Source organism: Hipposideros armiger, unplaced genomic scaffold (genome assembly GCF_001890085.2).
Source record: "Hipposideros armiger isolate ML-2016 unplaced genomic scaffold, ASM189008v1 scaffold_73, whole genome shotgun sequence".
Classification (NCBI taxonomy): Eukaryota; Metazoa; Chordata; class Mammalia; order Chiroptera; family Hipposideridae; genus Hipposideros; species Hipposideros armiger.
In genome coordinates, this window is record NW_017731423.1 from 528,100 (window position 1) to 552,339 (window position 24,240).

At 34.4% G+C, this 24,240-nt stretch overlaps 1 protein-coding gene across 3 annotated transcripts in view; it reads left to right on the forward strand.

Annotated features, from left to right (window-relative positions):
• WRN (WRN RecQ like helicase) overlaps positions 1-24,240 on the forward strand; it is a 138,767-nt gene that overhangs the window by 32,209 nt on the left and 82,318 nt on the right. For 2 of the 3 annotated variants that reach the window (XM_019642884.1, XM_019642885.1), the window contains exons 3-12: positions 304-416; positions 4,854-4,999; positions 5,480-5,628; positions 6,350-6,499; positions 7,632-7,701; positions 13,672-13,786; positions 17,448-17,871; positions 19,661-19,741; positions 22,587-22,725; positions 24,016-24,091. In XM_019642884.1, the coding sequence (XP_019498429.1) occupies positions 304-416; positions 4,854-4,999; positions 5,480-5,628; positions 6,350-6,499; positions 7,632-7,701; positions 13,672-13,786; positions 17,448-17,871; positions 19,661-19,741; positions 22,587-22,725; positions 24,016-24,091 (1,463 nt within the window). The remainder of the gene's footprint in view (positions 1-303; positions 417-4,853; positions 5,000-5,479; positions 5,629-6,349; positions 6,500-7,631; positions 7,702-13,671; positions 13,787-17,447; positions 17,872-19,660; positions 19,742-22,586; positions 22,726-24,015; positions 24,092-24,240) is intronic. The other variant, XM_019642887.1, reaches the window with a different exon arrangement.

Below are 24,240 nucleotides of genomic sequence, written 5' to 3' on the forward strand. Positions count from 1 at the left end.
GTTCCTCTTCCCTAATTCCCCAACGCTGTTCCCTCCCCCAATTCCTCAATAAAAACTTTAAAACAAAAAAAAAAATTAATGAAATAAGTTTGCATGAAAATAGCATTAATTGCAAATAAACTTGTTAGAAAAATAATTTTTACAATGGATGGCTTTATCTTTGTTACATTGTCCTTATGACTTTTATTAGTCTATAAGGCATTAGTTGATAAAACTTGGAACTATAATTTGAATGTTTCAGTGAACATTTATTATTTAATGTGAACTTTATTTTCTCCTTTTCGGAATTTTATTTAACTCAAGGCACCTGTTCAGAAGAGTGTTTTTGAAGATGACCTCCCTTTCTTACAATTCACTGGATCCATTGTGTACAGTTTTGAACCTAGTGATTGTTCTTTCCTATCAAAAGATATTAGGTAAGAGATTTGAATTTCCTAGTTTTATTTGAATTTGGACCCTTGGGTCCAATTAGAAATAACTGTTAGTATTTAAAAAAATTATCTTGTTAAATTAGGACTCTGTATTAATGCAATCTAAGGCTCTTGAAGCATGTTATAAGAAGTAGTAGGGAATTCATTTTGATCTTTGAAGTTGTACCTGTTATTTTTTTCTTTTTTTGAAACTATTATATATTGGATTAAAAGAAGCAGAAGTAAGTTAAGCTGTTTATTAATGATATTCTGGTAGTAGATGTATTCTAGAAATAGCATTCACATGTGTGTCCTCACTCCCACTACAGTTATCTGGCCACTTTTGGGTCTTATTATATATAGAGCTAAATTTGTCTCACAGAGAAGGTAAAATCTGTCATTTGTTGTTATATATTAACGCCACCATTTTACCTTTGACAATGTAATAGTATGTCGTATCTGAAGGCAATAAGTGGAAGTGATTTGACGAATGTAGTTTTGATGAGTTGTATATGTCTTTTTTAAAATTTTTTAATTTTTTTTATAGCTGAGCCATCCTGCCACCTGTTGGCAGCTCAGTGGCTACTCAGTGTGGGCTGGGAATCAAACTGGCGACCCTATTGCTCAGAGCCCACACTCTTGAGTGAGCTGTTAACCAACTGAGCCACTCGGCCGACCCGAGTTGTATATGTTTTATGAAAGGCAAGCAGGTTTTTTTTCCCCACCTCTGGCCACTTTCAAGATTTTTTTCTGTCACAGATTTTCATCAATTTGATTGTGATGTACCATGTGTAATGTGGTTTGTGTTTATCCTGCTTGGGGGTTTATTTTGAGCTTTCTGTATCTGTGGGTTTATAGTTTCTTGAAATATTTTTTCTCTTACCGTGTTGCTCTGTTCTCCTCGTACTCTATACACAGAAGTTAGATAGCTTAATACTGGGTCATTGATTAGGAGGCTCTCTTTCCTTTTAGTCTTTTTTTTGTTTTTCTTTCGTTCTTTTTTTTTTTTTTCTCTTCAGTTTGAATAGTTTCTTTTGCTATGTCTGCAAGTTCACTTATTACTTTTTTTTTCTGTAGTGTCTGATCAGTTGTTTTCCCATCCGGTGAGTTTTTAATTTTATTGTATTTTTCACCTCTAGAAGTTCTATTTGTTTCTTTTTAAAAAATATCTTTTATTTTGGCTCTCATCATATTCATCTTTTCTTTTAAATCTAGTAACATATTGAGCATATTTATAATAGCTGTTTTAATGCCCTTGTCTGTTAATTCCATTATTCTAGTTATTTTTTCTATTAAATGATTTCGACCTTGGTTATGGATCACATTTTCTTGTTTTTTTCTCATAGCTTGCAATTCTTTTTTTTTTTTAGCTTGCAATTTTTGATTGGACATTGTGATTTTACCGTATTGAATGTTAGGCTTTGTTGTCTTCCTTCAAAGAAAGGAGCTTTGCTCTGTCAGGCAGTATCAGCTTTACATGTTGAGGCTTATTTTTTACCTTTATTAGGGCAGATTTCTAACGTAGCCTTCACTCTGGGGATAATTTAGCCCTAGAATAAGGTGTAACCCTTCTGGAGTCCGCTGACTGCCCCAGGTGATCAGTAAGAATCTCTTCTCTGGCTTTTCAAAACTTTAATGCCTCTTACCTCTACGTGAGCCATAAGAATTGTTCAGCTCACGGTTATCTGGCTGTTTTTTGTCCAGCCTCATAGTTTCACTCTGTGCTTGCCTGTCCTTACCCGCCTAGCTCCCCCCTCTCCAGAACTTCGCCCACAGCCTCAGCTGCCTCAACTTCTCTGGCTCAGAACCCCGTCTCCCCAACTCAGTGCTCTGCCTTGGATTCTCCTTCCTGTCCAGTTGTCTGGAAAGTGTTCCAGGCAGAAAGCTGGGGCAACAGTAGGGCTCACCCTTTGTTTCTCTTCCCTCAGAAAGCACAGTCCTGTACTGCCTGTTGTCCAGTGTCTGAACACTATTGTTTATATGTTTTGTCCAATTTTCTGTTTGTTCATGGAGGAAAGGTATGTCAGAGCCCGTTATTCCATCTTGTCTCAAAGCAGAAATTGAGTTTAAAAAATTTTTTTTAATACATTTTTAATTTAAAAAAATGTGAAAAAGGCACATATAAACAGTAATAGATAATAATATAACAAGTGTTTATATTTCTCCCACCTAGCTTTATCAAATCTTAATATTCATTTTCTTCAAATATTTAAGAAACGAAACAATAAAATAACAGCTGAAGCGCCATGTATGCCCTTTCTGATTCTCCCCTCTGCAGCCCTCTGAGATAACTTCTATTATGAGTTCAGTGTTTAGCATTCCCTCACATGTTTTTTGTAATATTCATAATTTTATATTTCAAAATATCATGTACTATTATTTTGCCATTTAAAAACTTTAAGAAGTGCTATCAAACTATATGTATATTCAGCCACTTGTCTTTTTCACTCAACATTTTATGTTTTTGAGAGTTTTTCCTTGTGGTATATACAGTTCTGTTTTACCTACTTATATTGGGTTGTCGGAAAAGTCATGACGCATGTTTGCAACAGATGGCACTAGTTCATTTTTGAAAGTACTAGTCATTTGCATCTATGTTATTGCTATGTTATTTGAAAGCTGACAGTTCTAGCTTCATTCTGAAAATAAATTGAGCGATTGGGTTGAGTTTTGGAGATTTTCCAACAAGTTGAAGACGGAAGACCAAACTGTGCAATTTTGCCATATTTTACTGTTTTACTTCCATAAAGGAAGGAACGCGCGTCAAGCTTGTGAAAAGCTGCATAAAGTTTACGGTGACAATGCTCTACAAGAACGTCAGTGCCAACGATGGCGCATGAAATTCCATGCTGGTGATTTTGATCTCAGTGACGCTCCTCAGTCAGGGAGGCCCACCGAGGTTGATGACGACAAAATAAAGGAATCGATCGAGTCAAACCCACGTTATGTGACACGAGAGATCGCAGGAACATTGACCATTCATCATTCAAGCATTCACGACCATCTGAAGAAGCTGGGATATGTAAGCAAGCTTGATATTTGGGTTCCGCATGAACTCAAAGAAGTTCATTTGATGGCGCATATATACATCTGCAATATGCTCATTAAATGTGAGGAAAACAATCCTTTTTTGAAGTGACTGAGAAGTGGATTGTTTACAACAATGTGGTGCGCAAACTGTCTTGGTCCTGATGTGATGATTCGCCTCTGACAACATTGAAAGCAGTCATTCATCAGAGGAAAGTTATGCTCTCAGTGTGGTGGGATTTTAAAGGTGTTGTGTTTTTCGAGCTCCTACTGAGGAACCAAACAATCAATTTGAATGTGTACTGTCAGTGACTGGACAATTTGAATGAATCCATCATCCAGAAACGTCCAGAGCTTGTTAATTGTAAAGGAATTGTGTTCCATTGCAACAATGCAAAACCACACACGTTTGATCACCCGTCAAAAATGATTGGAGTTTGGATGGGATGTGTTGCCACACCCACCATACTCGCCTGACCTTGTGCCGGCAGACTTCCACTTGTTTCGCTCTCTTCAAAATTCCTTGTATGGTATAACTTTCAATTCAGATGAGTCTGTAAATCAGCACCTTGTTCAGTTTTCGCCGATAAATACAGGTCCTTCTATGAACGAGGAATTATGAAGCTCACTGAAAGATGGCAAAAGGTTATCAAACAAAATGGGCAATATATCATTGATTGATCTTTGTTCTTTATATAAATAAATGATCTTTGAAAACATAGACAAAATGCATCATGACTTTCTGACAACCCAATATAATATTTTTTGTTTCAGTATGCCATAATTTGCCCATTCTTTTGTTGACGAAAATGTAGTTTGTTTTTATTCTTTATTCTTGCCAGTAGGAACAGTATTGTAATGAAAATTCTTAAACATTCTGTCTGGTTGTGCACATACTAGAGTTTTATGTATTTATGAGAAAAACTTGCCAGGTCATAGTGTTTATACATCTTTAGCTAGATATTGTTTTAAGTTTTTCCAGGAGGTTTTTAGCAATTTAAATATTCACCAGTACATATATGAGCCATCCCACTAGTAGATATCCTTCTCAGCCCTTGATATATGAGGTTTTAATTTTTCCAAAGATATGTGAAATTGTGTAGGTTTAATTTGCATGTCTCTGATTTCTAGTGAGATTTTATGTCCTGACGTATTTATTTGGATTTATTGGCCATTTGGATTTCCTTTTGGGGATTGCCTGTTTTTCTCCATTTTTTTTAAACTGTATTATTTCTCGTTTTCTTACTGACTTTTCAAGGAATTTTTACTATTTTCTGGCTATTCATTAGCAGCTATATGTATCATAGATATCTTCTACCATTTATGCCTTGTCTTTTAACTTTTTGAATGATGTCTTTAGTTATGCAGAAGTTAAAATTTTAATGTAATTAATTCATACTATTTTTCCCCTGTAAGCATGAGACTGTCTGATGGAGATGTGGTAGGATTTGACATGGAATGGCCGCCAGTATACAGTAAAGGGAAACTGAGCAGAATTGCACTAATTCAGTTGTGTGTGTCAGAGAGCAAATGTTACTTGTTTCATATTTCCTGTATGGCAGGTTGGTATCTCTTTTCTTTGTTTCATTTTCTATATGGTAGATAATTATGTTAACTTTATCTCTATAAAATTAAGTTCTTGAATTAGCTGGCACTTCTCGCATCACCTTATGTTTAGTTTAAGTATTTATGTTCCACCTGATTCACTCATATCCCTGTTTTGCTTAATTTTCACGTCTCTATCAGACATTGATATTATTCCTGTTTCAGAGAACAGAGAACTGGAGTTTGGAGGCGCTAAATGACCAGGAGTATACTTTTAGTGTTAGCAGAGATAGCATTCAAACTAGTTGTTTTTCTTGTCATTTATCAATCAGGACTATTTGCTTTAGGTAAGATAAGAAATACTCATGGTGAATGTGTTTTTGAATTTAAACTTAACATAAACATAGATTTAACTGTACACATAGAATGTGTAATAAGTAGAAAATAAATCCGTTATACTTGATATAACCTATGGAAATAACAATAAAATGTTATAGTTTTCCCTCAAGGATTAAAAATGTTGCTTGAAAATGAAGCAATTAAAAAGGCAGGTGTTGGAATTGAAGGAGATCAGTGGAAACTTCTGCGTGACTTTGACATCAGATTGAAGAGTTTTGTGGAGCTAACAGATGTTGCCAATGAAAAGGTAGCCATAATATATATATTATTTTCATAAACAAGATAAATTTATGTTTCATAGAATGTCTCTTCTATCTGAATGTTAGACTTTTTGGAAAAATAATTTAAGCTGTATATTTGTATAACAAAGAAGTCCCAAATCAATATTTCATAACGAAAACCTTCAGTTCTAATAATCCACTGCCTTAACGAATAGTTTCTTTAAGCAAGTATTTTCCTCATAATAGTACTCTTTCACTTTATTTCATATATTTGCAAGTTTAAATATTGTATTTTATCTCTTTAATCCATTTCTATCAATACCCAATACCATTTTTTTTTTAAGAGAGAGCATAATGCATCTCTTGTGGTATTACGCTCTTAGTGGAAATTTGACCATCAATTGCATCGCCCATATTTCACATATTTTATTAATGTAGTCATTAGGTTAAATTCTAATATTTAGCCAAGTATTCATTTGGCTGGGAAGTACAAAGCCTACCAATTTATTCAACTTTTCCCCCAGAATTTTAATAGCTGCATTGGGGAAATTCCAGAATTAAATTCTTATAAATATGAACTGCAAATGAGATTTTTCATGACAAGAAATGTATTAAGGAATATTTATGCCTTATATTTTGGTATAACATTTCCACCTTTATTTGTGGCATGGTCATTTGGTGGTATTTAGGAATATCTTAAAATAGAGGGAAATAATTTTTGCTGTGTTGGTTGTTCATTACTTCTAGCTGAAATGTACACAGACCTGGAGCCTCAATGGTTTGGTTAAACACCTCTTCGGTAAACAGCTTTTGAAAGACAAGTCTATCCGCTGTAGCAATTGGAATAATTATCCTCTCACTGAGGACCAGAAACTGTATGCAGCCACTGATGCTTATGTATGTACCAAAGATCTTTAGATATGATGTATTTATTAAACCTATAATAAATTACTTTAGAAAAATTTTATGGTGGTAGTGGCACAAACTCAGTTAAAACATTTTAAGTCAGTTTGGCATTAAAAATGCTTAGGAAGACTTTCAGTGAAACTGTTAATTCTCAATATTAATAAACAAGTACCAATCAACAGATTGTTCAATGCTAGTTATTTTTACTTTCATGAAGCCGAAATTATGTATAATTTGTATGTAAAAAATGTAAGTTCTCTGAAAACATGAAAGGCTAATAATAATAAACTCAGACTGAGCACTTATAAATGGTATTGATGATGTTTGATTTATAAGCAACTTCAGAATAAAAATAATTACAAGATAGTTTCTATATTGAAACTGGCCTTATTTCTTATATTTATATTTAAAATGTGGTAAAAACTTAGAAAAATTGCCTTCAGATTTAGTTTTCCACTGATGTTAATCAGATATATTTTCATATTTATACTATATTCATACTTAATGAAATCTGGGCTTATCTTTATGTATAGCACCTTTGGTTTTTTTTTCAAGAAGTATATTTTATGTCCCAGTATATTTCTTTTTCCTTAATTCATACTTTTATTTGTAGATGAACATCTTGTTGTCCGCCGCCCCCCTTTTTTTGCATCTACTTTTAAGAATGGAAACTTTTATTTATAAACAGAAAAATATTCAATTTTGTCAGAAATAGGATGATAATTTTCTTTTATGTTCTTTTTTAAAAAAATTATAAAACTTGATAACTAGCTCAAGTTTTATAGCATTTTTATTCATGAAAAATCAGTGTGACTTGATTGTTCCTATTAACAGTACTTAGAAGAAGGAGTGTTTATACACTGACTAATACCTGCTTATAATATTGAGTGTTAAAACTTGAAAACTTAAACTTTTATTTGAAAACATAGACTGCTTATTTTCTCCATTCTTAGAATTGGTATGGTGAATAAATGAAGACATTTAAATCACTGGGAAACATAATAGGTTGAATTCAGCTTTTTGGGTGCTTCAGGAATCATTGTTTTAGGTGTTTGTAAAGATGGGTCAGAGTTTTATTTTGGTCATTTTAGTATGCTGTTTTCATTTTTCTGTTTTTCCATAGGCTGGTCTCATCATTTATCAAAAACTAAAAAATTTGGGTGATGATGCACAGTTGTTTGCTATAAATAAAGGTATGTTATGATCTAAAAATAAAAGATAACATTTGAATTTGCTTTTTGTCAGGTTTCTCTCAAAAAACAATATTCACATGTGTGCAAAGTATTTAGTAGTATTACAACTTCTGGACTGTCTGAGCAGTGTTGACATTAGGTTCAGATCTCTTTGGCCAAAGTTTAGGATTTCAGGCATATTACTTGCAACAAAGCAGGACTTACTACTTTAACGCTGTAGCATTGCTGCTTATTAAGCTTCTAGTTAGGGCTTTGTGGCTTTTATAACATCAGTGAGACAGCCAGCTCACTCCCATTTTGAAAAGTATACATCCTTGCTCTAAATATTTGAAGTGTATAAGGTGTTTTATAGTGCCCTGGTTTAAATGTCTATATTTTCTTCAGAGTAGGATAACTCTACTGTTTGTCTCCAAAAAGAATGGCTGTTTCATTCAACTTCAGGGCCTTTGTCAGATACCTCAATAGGTCAGTGATAGCAGACCTAGGTAGTAGACTGGAAAGGCCTGGGTTTTTGTGTCACGTAGACCAATGGTGGAATTCCAGCCATGTGACCTGGAATTTATCTGTTTTCCTATGTTTGGGTGGGTGATACGTTGGTGATAGCATGAAAACTATTTCATAGAATAGTTGTGGGTACTAAAAGGGACACACTATTCAAAGCACCTGTATTGCTCTGTATATAGTTGTTATAACTAGTCTTGTAGCTTCCTTTTCAAGATTTTAAGTAATTGTGTTTGTTAGGATGTAAATTAAATCAGGTGATTTTGCTAAATAAACTTAAAAATCTGGCGTGACTTTCTCATATAAAATTACATAATATCCTTTATAATTGTCACAAGAAGGGATTCATACACTCTGTTGTAGACCCTCCTTTACAAAATGTTAGGCTAGAAATTATCTGGATTACTGAGTCAGATGATGTGTTTTTGAAGCTGAGCTAGATGACAAGATACAAGAATTTACTTAATTCATAATAGAATTAAATTCAACAGAGGGGATTCATGATTTTCGGATTTTGTGGTTTGCAGAACTTCTAGGTTACACTTGCAATTTTGTCTGTCATGAAAATACTTCTGAGGAATGTTTAAAATATTCCACTAAAGTAGCATATATTTATAAGCCAATACTGAAAGTCCTGGTATCTCTGTACCTGTCATTGCAGTGCTAAGTCTTTGACCCTCACTTTTATTTTCTATTACATTATATAATTTAAGTATATTGTGACATCTGAAGTGATGTAACTTGACTAGGATGCCAGTGAATTGTAACTAAGATTATCATTACTTTTCCTTTTTTTTTTTTTTTTTTAGCTGAGCCATCCTGCTACCTGTTGGCAGCTCAGCAGCTGCTCAGCTCGGGCTGGACTCGAACCGCTGTTGCTCAGAGCTCAAACTCTTGAGCGAGCTCTTAACCAACTGAGCCACTCGGCCGGCCCACAAGATTATCATTACTTTTTTTCCCTCCCTCCCTCCCTCCCTCCATCCCTCCTTCCTTCCCTTTCTTCCTGTTATTAAGTCAGAGGTATCGACCTCACCTATCTTGACTTTCCCTGGTCTATATATAGATGATATTTTTAATGACCACTTTTGATTTTGTTATAAGAGTTTATTTTTTCTTATTATTAAAGGAAAAAAGTAGATTAGAACATCAGAAAATCAAAGGGTGTTTGCACATTGTTTCTCACTGTTAAAATATTAGCTTATTCCCAAGATAGTAGGTAATAAACGCTAAATGACATAGTAGTTAATTATGTATTTATTCACTTATTAAATATTGTTGAGCGCTTTACAATGTAAGGATACAGTAGTCAACAAGACAGAAAGCGAACCTGTTTTCTGGGAGGAAAACCTACAGTTTTGTGGCGATACAGAAGAACAAAAAGGCAATGGCAGTGTGGAGAGATGAGTCTTATGATGTGGGAAAACCAGGTACTATGGTTAGCATATGGGAGAGGCATCCAATGCATATTTGGAGGTATTAGAGAATATTTTCTGGAGAAAGTGATGTTTAAGGCAAGACCTCAAATATGAGCAGGAGTTAGCTAGGTGAAGAGTGGAGGAAAAGTGTCATTGGCACAGGAGATAACAGATGCAAAAGTTTCAGACATAAGAGAAATCATGGTATCTATAGGCATGTAGTTGAGTATGGTGAACTAGCGAATATGACAGAATAAGGAGTGAAAGAGAAGCAGAAAAAGGAAAGCAGATAAGCCATGTTAAGGAGTTTACATTCTTTCTAAGAGCTATTGAGGTTTTTAAACACAGGAGTGACATGAATTACATTAAATAATATCTTGGGCTGTAGAGCAGAAAGTGGATTGTAAGAGGGTGAGGGTTGCAGTGGGAAGACCTGTTAAAATTAGCTATGCCACTAATCCAAGAGAGGTGATGGTGGCTTGGCTTCGCTTGGGGACAGAAAGAAGTGGATAGATTCAGAATACATTTAATAGGGCAGTAGGAGCAACAGAATTTGATGAGATGATGAGAGCCACATGTCACGGATCATGTCCGTGTTGTTGGCAGGAGTAACAGAGGTGAAAAACATTGCAAAGGAGGAGCAAGATTTGGAGATGAGGAGTCATGCAGTTGATTTTAAGTATTAATATGTTAAAGGAAGGAAGCCTTTGAGATAGCAAAGTTGGGGTGCCCAGAGGAACTCAGACATACAGCCTGCAACTCAAAAGACAGTTTGAGTTAAAAATAAAGAATTGGGAGTTAGAGATAAAGAACTGGGGCTAAGAAGCTTGAGGAATCATTAGTATTTAATGTTTTTGTGGAAGAGGGGTCACTAGAAGAGTTGCTATGGGCAGAGAAGGAAGTTAGGAGGTGTTGTGTGCAGAAGGCCAAGTGAAAAACATGTTTTAAGTAGGAGGATGCTCTCAACTGTTTTAAATTCTGAGAGTTTGAGAAACTGAGGAGATTTGACAACATGGCGATCAGTTGTAACCGTCTACTGCAGCTTTGGTGGACTGGGTGACAAAAGAGGGTTTTGAGGAGAGAGTGGTCTTTTGGAGCATGTGCTGTTAAAACAGAAAAGGGTCCACAGGTACATGAAGGTGCTATAACCTTAGCAAGAGTGGAGTAGTGGAATGATGTGGGTAGAAATCCTATTAACATGAATGGTGGACTGAGTTAGATCTAAGGAATGGGAGAAAGCATGTGTGAACAACTTTTCTTTAGAAGCTTGTTTTGGAAAGGTAATATTAATTTATTCCTATAACATATTTGTTGAGTGTTTATTATGGGTCAGGTACTGTTTGAGTTGTTTCGTTTGACTGAAGTGGATGAACCACGTGGATCATTCAAGTGTAACTAGCCACGTGGGTATCTGAGGGGAGGACATAGCAGGCATATGGGAAAGGAAGTGTAAAGCCTCTGAGGGTGATTGCTTGCCTTGTTTGTGAACACTGAGCATAACTGAAGTGAAATGAGTAAGGGTGAGAGTAGTAGGAAATGAGGCTAGAAAAGCAGCTTGGGCCAGATCATTTAAGGCCTTATAAGCTGTGACTTCATATTTTATTAATTAAAATAAATACAGCGAGTGATGGGAAACTGTTACAGGATTTGGAGCGGAATGACATGATTAAAATTTTATTTTAAAAGGATTTTTCTGGCTGCTGTAGAGGGCAAGTGTTTAGGCAGGTGTTCAGTTAGGAGGCTATTATAGTCCAGACAAGAGATGATAATTGTTTGGATTAGGCTGGTAGCAACAGAGGTGGTGAGAAGTGGTAGATTTTGCATATATTTGGGACGTATATATTGTGAAGAATTTGCTTATGAATTCTCTATAAGGTATAAGATATAGAGACTGAGAAAACAATCAAGATATTTTGGTTGGATCAGCTGAGTGACTGGAAAGGTCAGTTAATGGAAAAATTATGGGAAGAGCAGGTTTTGGTGAGAAAAACCTAGATTTCAGTTTTGGACATGCTAAATTTTAATGCTTATTGATATCTAAGAACATATCTTGGAAATGTGCTTCTGTGGTTGTGGGAAAGGTTGGCATTGGAGATGTAACTTTGGGAATCATCAGTACAAAGATGGTAGTTAAAACAGTGAAACTGGGTCAGATAAAATAGGGAGTGAACGGAATAAAGAACAGAAGAGACTCAAGTGTTGCCATCAAGGGCACACCCACATTCAGGAAGATGAGGAGAGTGCGGCCAAGAGGACTGAAGGGGCAATAACAATGGAGCAAGTGTAGGAGGTGTGGTGTTCAGAAGCTAAGTGTAGAAAATGCTTTAAGTAGGAGAAGTTACCAACCATTTTAAATACCTTGGAGAGTTTGAGTGAGATGAGGAACTAGAATTAACAATTAGCTTTGACAGTGTGGAGGCCATTAGTAACCCTTCCCAAAGCAGCTATGCTGTGCTGGTGGGGTTATGAAAGCTTACTTGGAGTCAGTTTAGGAGAAAATGGGAGTAAAAAATTTGAGATAACTCTTTCAAGATATTTTGCTATAAATGGAAGTAGTGATATGAATACAGACTAATTAGCAGATTGGAAGTGGGAAGATGGGCTAGCTCTCTCCTTGTTTCTATATTCGTAGTGAAATAAGAGGTGAGTTGTTCCCTGAGTAAAAAGGAGGGACAAACTGATATTGGAGCCTGGAGAGAAAGAGGTATGAAACAGTCATCTTGAGAGTGGGAAAGTGGGAAATGTAGAATAATTAACAATCATGACTCAGAGTTCATTTGAGATCTGTGTCATGAATTTAAAGCAATGTGAGGTGAGTCATCATAGTTGTGGTTTATTTTCAACTGGATTCAACTGCTTGGGTCTAGGCATCAAACAGGTAAAAAAAGCTGGCTTTAACTAGAGTAGGGATTTTGCCAGGTAAATACCATGGAGGGAGGAAGAAGCAAAAGAGTTAAGGCTATCCAAGCGAATGACTACTGTAACATGGGTAAGAAAGGAATGTTAGAGATGGTGGAGAGTGCGAGTGGGAAGGATAATGGATAAGGAAAAGGCAGTAGAGGCAATGGATTTGGTTCTGCAAGTGTGAAAGAATTGTTGTGTTGGGGAAAACATGTTTGAAAGGAGAACGTGCTGGTATTCAGAGGGCGGAATGCTTGCAATTGAAGTTTGGAAGTGGTGACTTCATTGGCATTTATAAGGTCAAGGTATGGACGATGGGAATGGATGGCTGAGGTTAGCTGAGGGAAAGATGGTTGGAAATTGAGGGATCGAGGAACTGAAAGGGCCACCCTTTTAGATGGAGCATCTCTATGAATGTTGAAGTCACTAGAAATTATCACGGGAGTAGCAGTGATGGGAAAGGTAGTGAACCAGGCGCCGAAATCTTCCATGAATGAAAGGATGTGATTTTGAGATCATACGGTAACTGCAGCAATCAGGAATAGCAGATGGTATATGGCATATGCTTACGAGGAGCTGAACTTTTTGGAGGACAAGATAAGTAGTAATGAAGAATAAGAACTTCTAAGCCAGGGGAAGGTTTGGGAAATGGGAGCAGGTTTTGTGGTACTGGTGGAGAATGATATTCCAGATGGAATGAAGTTGAGAGTTTGGAAGATGATCACTGATGAGAAATTCTTGCGTTTTATTTTGGTGATGACTGATAATGGGGGCAGTGAGGAATGGTCACGTTTTACCAAATGACATTTAATAAGTAGCTGCCACATGGTGTTATATTAATTTCTGATTTTTAAAATAGTGCAGATGAGTTCAAATTCTCATTTCTGCCTTCTCTTTCTGCCTTGGTTGATAACCAGTGGGTTGTAATATGTATGAATGCCTATCATTTTGAAGTCTAAAATTTAAATAGCAAAAGTTTGAAAGGGAAATAAAGTGAATGAGGTGATTTGAAAATAGATAAGGAAGTCTTTTTGTTGGAATTCACTTAAAGAAAGACCATGAAAATGTGAGCCCTAATACTGTTTAAATAAATGTCTAAATAAATATCTCTGCTTTATGGTTTGCAGATTAATATTGATTCTTTTTTTTCCAGAGGAAGAAATACTACCTAATGATATGAAGAAACAATTGACTTCAGTCTCTGAGGAGATGATGGATCTGGCTAAGCATCTTCCTGACAGTTTCGGAACATTGGAAAATCCACAGAGGTTAAATATCTTCTGTTGTTTTTTTTCTTAAATCAATTCTGTCTGTTTTTATTGCATTTTCCTATCTATGAGGAATTACTGTTCATTAAAGTAGACTCATAAATTTGCTTGAATTACATGCACATAGACCGATGTATGAATTTGAGAGATATCTTTCCAGATGTTAAATTATGCATCAAAAAGTTTAAGGCTTTTCTATCTGCTTTGTAGGATGTTTTATGAAACAAAGCAAAATGAAGTTCATGAGTCCACATGAAGGAAAATATTTAAGAGTCAAAGTTATTTTTTTCTTTGTTTTTTTTTTATGGGCATCTTTCATTTAATTATAGTATGTTCACTTGAAATCTGTTAAATGAAAGCAACTTTTGTACTTAGAGCTTCCATTTTCTGGTTGTTATCTGATTATTATATAAAATTTCTACCTAGTCAGTACACTATTAGAACAAGAAGCACTCAGATTTTAAAGATCATTTTAGAGCTAATACGCTAGATAACTTGAGGTTGTTTTTTTTTTTTTTTTAAGCTGAGCCATCCTGCCACCTGTTGGCAGCTCAGCGACAGCTCAGCTTGGGAATCGAACCGGCAACCCTGTTGCGCAGAGCTCACACTCCTGAGCAAGCTCTTAACCAACTGAGCCACTTGGGCGGCCCAGGCTAGATAACTTGAGATATTTGGATTATCAGACGCTGAGCTACTGGTTCTGTGTAGCTCACTTTTTTGGAACCAGGTCTCGCCCTGGTCTTCCTTGCTGAATGATTTCCTTGTTAAATCTTAAAAGCAGGATTGCTCTTGAACAGTGAATGAATACAGTGTGGTAATATAACTTGGAGGCAAAAATACTTTGTAGAAATATGAAGCAGTTGAAATAGAATTCTGACTCTGACAAAATGAACATTATTGTATTCTTTTTTTGATGAGATTTGTGATATGTTTTGATTGGGAGAGTTCCAAATATAATATAGAAACTCACCTGTTTTTCCAAGTCATGTTTTTTTTCCCCCTTCTACAAATTTGGTTTAGTAGTTTTTAAGTAACTTTGAGAATTTCTGAAAGATGTAACTCTCAAATGGGAAAGGGTACCAATAAAGCCATTTCTTATTCATGTTTACATTTTTTTCTCTCCATGAAAGATGAAAAAATGACCTTTTACATGATGTTTACATACATTTCAGATTTTTGTTCTGGCAATTAAAATACCTATTGAATGTAAATTACATATGCTTTAATGCTTTGCTTTATAATACCAAAGCTAATAGGTTTCCTTAAAACTTGAGAATGGAAAATACCGGCTTCATTTTTAGTAAAGATAGATCTTGTAAAGTTTAAGTGCCAAAACAAGAATTAGTGAAATCTCTTATTTCAGGCTCTTTGTAAAAACTCTACAGCAATACCTAATTTATATAGATTATACCTCAGAACCAGGAGAGAAGGAACAAAAAAGGCGTCTGAACAGCCAAAATACATACCCTAAGCATGAATTCAAGCTCACCTAACTGCATTTGCAGTGGAGTTCATGAGGCTCCATTCAGAGCATATTTGCTTTTCGTTTATAGATACATTTTGCAAGTATCCAGTTAAAATGAAAACCAGGTATGGATAAGGAATGGAATGTACATGACAACACCTGGAGGTTATAGTTGTCTGTCTCTGAAGGAGTGGCCAAAACTATAAAAATTAGAAGTAAGAACTCTTCAAATAGAGCAGTTTGAGATTTGTTACAAAAGGAACAGCTTTATGCTTCCAGTGGACCTGGGAAGGTATTGGACTATACCCTACTACTTAGGCATTGATTTCAATTCAGTACATATCTGTTGTATTGCTGTTATGTACTTGGCATTCTCCTGGGCGCTGAGGTTGTCAGTAGGCTACTAATATACATAATAACAATCCCAAGAAAGGAGGAAAAGTACACTGTGCCTTACTGAAGAAGGCAGGACAGCTTTTGATATTATTTAGAGTAAAGAGCTATCTTACGTGAAACATGTTATTCTCTGATGTTAGCACAGGATAAGTGAGCCCTTGCAATCTTGACAATCTGTGTGTCACTGTTGCTGTGTTTGTATGTCACAGCATTCCATGTGCATTTAACAATTAAACTGGGTCACTTATCTGTTCCTACTAATGTATTTACATACACGTCTTATATTTGAATACCTGTGTGTAATGCTAAATGTTCTTTATAAGATTTGAAGAGTTCTGGATTGTTAGAATTATTGAGATTTTAGGTTTAAATTTAATTTTGCTTATGTTTGTATTGATGTAGACTTTGTCAACTTAAGCTTGAGCCTAACTGTGGAGTTCTGTTAATAGTGCTGTTTTTCAGTGTGGAAAGAACTCATGAAACAACCCAGTGTATTTAATAGTTTATCCCCATGAATGACCAAATTTTTATTTGAATCGTCAGTATAAAAACTTTAAAAGTCATATCAGATTTTATTAAGTATTGATTTTAATACAGAAGAATTAGAAGAGCTAAATACAAGCATTAGTTAAATAGTAAAACATGTCTCTTTGCTCATATTTCCTTTTCTCCCTCAAATTTCTAATTTTTTGTGAAGTAGCTAAAAATTGTGGAATAAGGCCCATAACCAACAGTCAGGATAGTGTGCTTCATTTCACACTATAGCCGTAGTTTTCCTTTCCCGTTTACCAGGTTCAGTTATAATATAACCGTGTAAAGTCACTTAGTTAAAATGTTACATTAGCAGCTATAATGAAAGAGTTAAGAAATTCAGTTCATATTTATTCATATAAATCTTCTCCATATTTTTTCACTTCTTATATTTGCTCACTGAAGGGAATTTTTTTCTATTACAAAGAATATGTCTCTAGTTTTGAGATTTTTGAGGCTGCAAAACAGAATCATTTTTGAATAATATCATAAACACTCTTAGGTGTTGCAGTTGGAACTAAATTGAAACTAAATTGAACTAAACAGTAAATTGAAAAAACTAAATTGAACTAAACAGTATATTGAAAAAAGGAGGTAAAACATGGGATCATAAAATAACATATTAGTGTGTATGTGTTCCTAGCCTTTTGACATACATCATGGCTTTTTCATTAAATATTGGCCTGATGTTTGGAGTTTTGCAGTTTCTTGTTTCAACCACCCATATGTATCATCTAAAATTTCCAGTTTCAGTTTCTTTAAAATGGAGTGAAAACTTCAGACACTTGAAGCAATCTGAATGCAGAGTCCTAAGATTTTTCCTCCAAACTTTTAGAGTTATTTTAGCTGTAGTTAATCAGACAGATCTTTTTTTTAAAAAGACATTTGCTAAGTCTTTCCATATGTTCAACTTAGAATTCAATGAAATAGCGTTTGCTTTTTGGGTGGTCATGTATCATTGATTTGATTTACATTTAATTAAATTAGTTACCAGAAGAAGTATGGCTGACATAAACATTTAGTTGGGGACCAAACACTGCTGTGCTTAATAAGCATACTAGTCAACTGTTGAATGAAGTGTGTTGCTGTATTAGAGAGCAGCCTGCCAATGATAAGCATACATATAGTGAAGAGCAGCCTTAATCCAATGGGTCCTTAAGTGCAGGTCAGTTTCGAAAGCTTCTACTTATTCAAAAGCATTAAAACTTGTTCTTATAGTTACTGCAATTAAAGTTGAATGAATATTTCTTCTGTTTTTTTTTTTTTTAGGGTTTCTATGCTATTGAAGGATATTTCAGAAAATCTACATTCAGTGAGGAAGATGATACTTGGTCCTACCGAGATAGATTTGAGGGCCAGAAGTAATTTTAACTTATTACCATTGGAAGATCCAACTGCTAGTAGAGCACAACAGAAACGAATTAGAGAAGATAAAATTTTTACTAAAGTTTCAGATGAGACACGGGGCACAACACTTGATAATTTAATTACACATGATGGAGAAAATGTGTGTGGAAATGAAGCGAAACGAAAAGGTGAATTTGAAGATGGACTAGAAGACATTAACTTGAACGGGAATACAGAAGGAATTTGTTTGATGTCCTTAGGTACTACAGAATATGAACTCCAATTTTTGGGACAGCTGGCTCAGGAAAATGATCTTAGTGATGATGTTACTTCCAAATCTCCTGAGGTAAATAAAGAGAAAACAATTTTCATTCACTAGTAGGGGTTGGCTGAATTTTTTTTTTTAATGTAAAGGGACGGATAGTAAATATTTTAGGCTTTGTAGGCTTCACAGTCTCTGTTGTAACTACTCAATTCTGCCAATTTAGTGTGACACCAACTATAGACAAAAGTTAATTGAGCTTGCCTGCATTTCAATAAAACTATTTACAAAAATAAAAAATAGGCTGGATTGGCTTGTGAGCCATATTTTGCTGCTCTTGACTTAGTATAATAAACATCTTATAGTCTTACAGTGGAACGATTTCATAGTATCAGTACACATATGTTGTACAATATTATTTTAGCACTTTGTTTCTTACATAATAGATACCTGCTTTTTTTGGATTCCCTACATATCTACTAGTGTTTACTCTTACAAACTTCATTTTTGGGAGTGTTTTTATTTCCTCATACAGGTTTTCTTTACTTGCTATTATGAGAGGATTGCTAATAAACTGTTTTTTCTTAGTTTTAAAAATTAACTATGATACCCATATTCAGTAGAATTTTAAACATTTTTTTTACTATAACTGCATTTTTAAGCTTTTTACAATTAGATTTTAAAGTCATTTAATAGGATTATTTTCTTCTCAGTTCTAATGGCAAAGTGTCAGTATTTGAGAAATTCTTTATGTTTTTGTTATTGTATTAGTAATCACTTCTATCAGTATATAAATACAATTTATTTTAAAATTGTTTTCAAAGTATTCTCATGCCGACAATTTGTAATACAGATTCCCTTTTGGGAAATATCTTTTGCTAACATCTTCATTACCCTTTAATTTTCTAGAAATTTCATATGTGTACAGTTTAAAATGATGTTTCATATAATGATATAGAATTATGATCAGGATTTCATGATCTGAGTGACATTTTTGTCAATTATTGACATTTTTTATTGTGTAATAATTATTAGCATTTTTCTCTTTATTCATTAAAGACCTCATTTAAAAAGTAAATTTTTCTCTCCTTACATAAAAATTGTTTTAAAATCTTCTTTTAAAACTTAATTTTTGCAGGTTAATTAAGGCTATACTTTCTTTTCCTACTTACAGTTTAAAGGTTAGACATTTTGGGTGGGGTGTTTCTTTTATAAAAATTTCTTTTGCGGATTTCTTTTTGCAGGTTTCATGCTGTTAGACACTTGCTTCCTGGGTATTGCCAAATTATTATAAAGGTTCCTCATATCCAAACATCAGCAGTAGCTGAATAAATAATTTATCTGACACTGTTTTTCAAATATATATATATAGATGCTATCTGTAAAATAGTGTTTATGTAAAGGTAGTTTTACAATCATAGTATCTTTTTAAAAACAGTGGCTAGAAAAGAATACTAACTATTGCTCCTGGCTTTGTACAGAAAATTTCAACCTTTCAAAGAGGTTCTTGTACTCAAAAAGTTTTGGGAAACACAGTTTAATATTGCTTAACCATAGATGAACTTGTCTTTGTATCCTCATTTAGAATGTGGGCTTTGTTTCAAGTCTGTTTATCTTGTCTAGCTTTCCAATTGCATTTCTTTCTTTCTCTTTTCATTTGGGTCTTTGTTTCTTTCTTTGTTTCTATGTTTATCCCTCCTCTTTCTTCCTCCCTACAACCTTCTCTTCCTTCTTTTCTTTCTCTCTTCCTATCATATAAGCACATAAATATATATATATTACAATTTACCTATTAGAGAATTATATTTTATAGAACAGAGGATATGGAGTCAATTATACTGGAAATTAATGTTTGAAATTCTTTTTTTAAAAGGATTTATCTTCCAAGGATAATGAAGAGGATACATCTTATATAATTGAAAGTGATGAAGATTTAGAAATGGCAATGCTTAAGGTATGTTTAAAATTATAGAAAATTACTTCCAGTTCTTTCCAGAGGAAATTTAATTAAATAAAATACTACCTAGTTCAGGCCGGTCGAGTGGCTCAGTTGGTTAAGAGTGCGAGCTCTGAGCAACAGGGTTGCTGGTTTGATTCCCACATGGGCCAGTGAGCTGCGCCCGAGCTGAGCTGCCGCTGAACTGCCAACGGGTGGCAGGATGGCTCAGCTGGTGAGAGCATGTGCTCCTAACAAGGTTGCCAGTTCGACTCCCGCATGGGATGGTGAGCAATGCCCACCTGCAACTAAGATTGAACACAGCACCTTGAGCTGAGCGGCCACGAGCTGCCGACGGGCAGCTGGATGGTGACTGGACTTGGAGCTGAGCTAGCTGCACCCTCCACAACTAAGATTGAAGGACAACAACTTGGCTGTTCCCCTTCCCCAAATTCCCCAATAAAATCTTAAAAAAAAAATACTACCTAGTTCTAAACTGGTCACGCTACAATGAGATTGCTATCAATTATGTAACATTAGATTTTGTTTTCTAATTAATATTTCTTTATATATTTATATGGTCTATGAATAATGTTTTAATAGCAATATACCAGTTTTTACATACTGGAAAACATTTATGTCACTTTCTTTTAACCTTTTCCTGCAATGTGGGTAGTGATTCAGCTCTCCAGCATAGGCTTCCCTTTTTTCCCCTCCCATGTACGAGGTCAGACAATTAAGTTTGTCAACTCATCCTAGAAAAAGTGCTACATGCCTCATTGCTGAATATCACAATGGTTACCTTTGAAGTACTCCCCTTGGGAAGCTATGCACCGATGCCAGCACCTTGCCCACCCTTCAAAGCAATTTTGGAACTCTTTTTCTGGAATGGCCATCAGAGTTGTCGTCATATTACCCTTGATGTCCTGAATGTCATCCAAATGTCTTCCTTTCAATATTTCCTTTATCTTTGGGTAAAGAAAGAAGCCACTGGGGGCCAGATCAGATGAGTAGGGCGGGTGTTCCAATACAGTTATTTGTTTACTGGCTAAAAGCTTCCTCACAAACAGTACCGTGTGAGCTGGTGCATTGTTGTGCTGCAGGAGCCATAACTGTTGGTGAAAAGTTCAGGTCGTTTTTGTCTTTTTCACGCAGAGTTTTCAGCAATTCCAAATAGTAAACTTGGTTAACTGTTTGTCCAGTTGGTACAAATTCATAGTGAATAGTTTCTCTGATATCAACAAAGTTAGCAACATCGTTGCAACAAGTTTGCGAACTTAATTGTCATACCTTGTATATCCCCTTTTATACATTCAGTATTTTTTCTTTCTTTGGTTTTATTTACTATGGATATTTTGTATTTATTGTAAATAATTTTCTAATGTTTTAAATGGTTCAGTTACCAAAATTGAAATTACTATTTTATAGTTTATGTATTTTTTACTCCATCACCCAAGCTCCAGTTTCTTTGTCAAGTGTTGTGAACCAAGGATAGGCAATGAGGAAAAAAAGCCTAAATTCAGCCAAATTTTAAGTGAAAAATGAAAATACAGAAGTTCACCAATTTTGCATACTTTTTGTTCTTCTGTTTTAGATTGATGTGATTTTTCTTTTTATGAAATGAGATTAGGCTGCTAATTCTTTAGTTTTGAGGCAGAGCAGTGAGTAGGAATGTGGATTTTGAGTTTAGATGTAGGTTTGAATCCCAGCTTCTCCATTTGTTGTCTGTGTGACTCTGGGCAAGTTTCTTAGCCTTTTTGATAATCAGTTAACAGTCATTATTATTTAAGCAGTTACTTGTGAAGAGCTTAATACGGAGCCTCATCTTTAGTAATATTTAATAAATTTTTGTAATATTTTCATAATATTGTAATATTTAATAAATATTAGATAATAGTAATACTAGAGCATAAATGCTAAATCATATTCCTTTATTAACCATTGCTCTGAAGAGTGCTATTCAAGTAGTGCGTTTGTAGGATCCTTGAGGACTTCTAGAAACGTATATATTGAACCTCTTAGAAGTTAACCTGCATGCCCGTCTGAGAGAACTTTATTTTCAAAATGCTTTTCTAAGTATGTTTGTTGACTTGAATAAAAAATGAGGAACAGAATCACTCTTTTTCCCCTTTTCCAGGCCTGAAATGAATACACTTTAAAAAAAATCTTGAAAGTCAAATTTATTAAATGGAAATTTTATAAAAAGAGAAAAATGAGAACCGTGGTTCAATAATTCTTCCGGTCACTTCCCAGTAAAAATTTACAAATAAAGCTATGCTAATATTAAACTTTAAATAGATAATCTTCATTTAGGGGAGGAAATCGGATATACTCAGGCCAAAATAAAACCAAAAAACTTTATGTCACATTTGTAGTATTTCTTTCTTAATATTATTTGAATCTTTTTGTTTGTTGGTTTTGACAATTCCAGAAACACATTTATTGTTTGCTTATAGTTAATCAATGTGACTGACATGTGATGTAGAGAAAGTCATTACAAAAATAACATTAAAACCCACATTTACTGCTTGGGAATTGAAAACATTGAAGTATGATAAAGAAAAAAATGTTTTAAATTATATAAATTTATAATTTATGATAACTCTCCCCAAGGGCTGTTCATTATATGCTATTAATGACCCTGTTTATGCTGAAAGTATTCCATCTTTGGCCTTGGGCCTTAGAAACCGTTCTTGAGCACATATTTAAACTGGAGCACACATGTTCTTTTGTGGTATTTCTTGCACATCTGCCAGCTTTGAACAAAATTGTAGGCTCTGTTAATAATATCCCTTTTGTGTTGGGTGGAAAAGATAAGACACCGTCAATGGTTTTGCTTTTAAAATTAGTTTTAAACTTTCAGTCTTTAGAAAGCCTAAATAGTGGCACAGGAGATCCAGTTCATTCAAAATGCATAGAAGTGGAAAGAAATTTGGATGTTCTTTCTAAAGAAAATGAAGATGAGGATGAAGCTATTGAAAAGGAAGAAGTTGATGATGAAGGTAAGCACTGTACTGTGTTTGAAATGACTCGCCTCCTGATACCTATCAATGACTTTAATTAACAGTCCAGGTTTTAAATGTTTTGGAGGTCAAGGATTTTGTGCCATATAGTTAATATGGTCTTAAAAACTAGTCTTTAAATCCCTTCGTGCTTTGATCTTCATAAAGCACAATCTTACTATTTATAAAAGTAGAGTAATAGAAGGGTTGTATCATTTGGTGACTGCGGTGATGTGAAGCATTTCATTCTGAATTTTATATTGTTTGTCAAAATCATAAAAAAATTGTTAATAAAAAATGATAAATTACTTACATTAAACACTATTATAAATGGCATAGATACACAGTGTCTGTTCCTTAGGAGCTTATTACTTAGAACAACTGGCATGATGTCAGATAGCAAAATGGACTAATTTTCATACTGTGTGTGCTAATTATAGTAAAGTATCCACTAAGTGAACCTCCTATTATTTAAATGTAAGTAACAGTATTTATTATGGCAAACTTTGGGGTCTTCTCATAAATCTAGAGCTCTTTTTCATCAATGTTATAATGTGGAAATTTAAAAGACATTTAGTAAGTGGAAAATATATGAAGATGTTAAAAAATATTTTCCCCTTTGTTTTCTTGTATTAAATACAGACAGAATACCCCCAAATCAATTTAGTTTTCTGTTTAGAATTGATAAAGCTGAGAAGTATAATAATGAATTTTCATTTTTCAGAGATGAATTATCTTTTTTTTGTGTGTTCTTTCTTGGCTACTAGTGAATCTTTCAACCTAAGCAGAAAATGAAAATCAGTTGGGTAAAATTAACTCCCTTCTGTTATGCAGTTAGAATTTTGGTCAAAGATTTGATGGAGTGGTAACTAATATGAAGATTTTATTTTATCTGTGGATTTTATTTGTGACTGTAATGTAATTTCTGATTACCATTAGTTGAAAGATGGTTCATTATAAAATTTGGATTTGCATATAGCTTGGGTCTAAATGTTAGTCTTTAGAAGTATAGCACATACTAAAACATCATTTTTTTTACAGTGCTGGCAAAGTATGAACCACAACAAAGTTCTAATCCTTAGTTATTAGGTAATTATCAAGGTGTTTACCTGGAGTTATGACTGGTACCCAGAGGACCAAATTGATTGGATTTAAAAGACAGAAAGCAGTTGTTACTTTGGGTACCTATCACTGTATTCTTTGCAAGAAGCCAATGAAGTAAAACTTTTATTCTCGCTCACCCTAGGTACTTTTATTTTAACATAAATGCACATTTTATTTTATTTTAAGACCATTCAATACCAGGACCTAATGCAAATCAAATTACTTGCCTGAAGACGTACTTTGGCCATTCCAGTTTTAAGCCGTAAGTATAATCTCAGTTAAGTAAGTTGCATATTTACTGTTTTCTCCACAAGGGAAAAAAGGCATTTAACAGTAACAGCACAACTTCACTATAGTTTATACATGCCACACTGTATTTCTTATAAGTGACTACACAGTTATTTTGAAGTA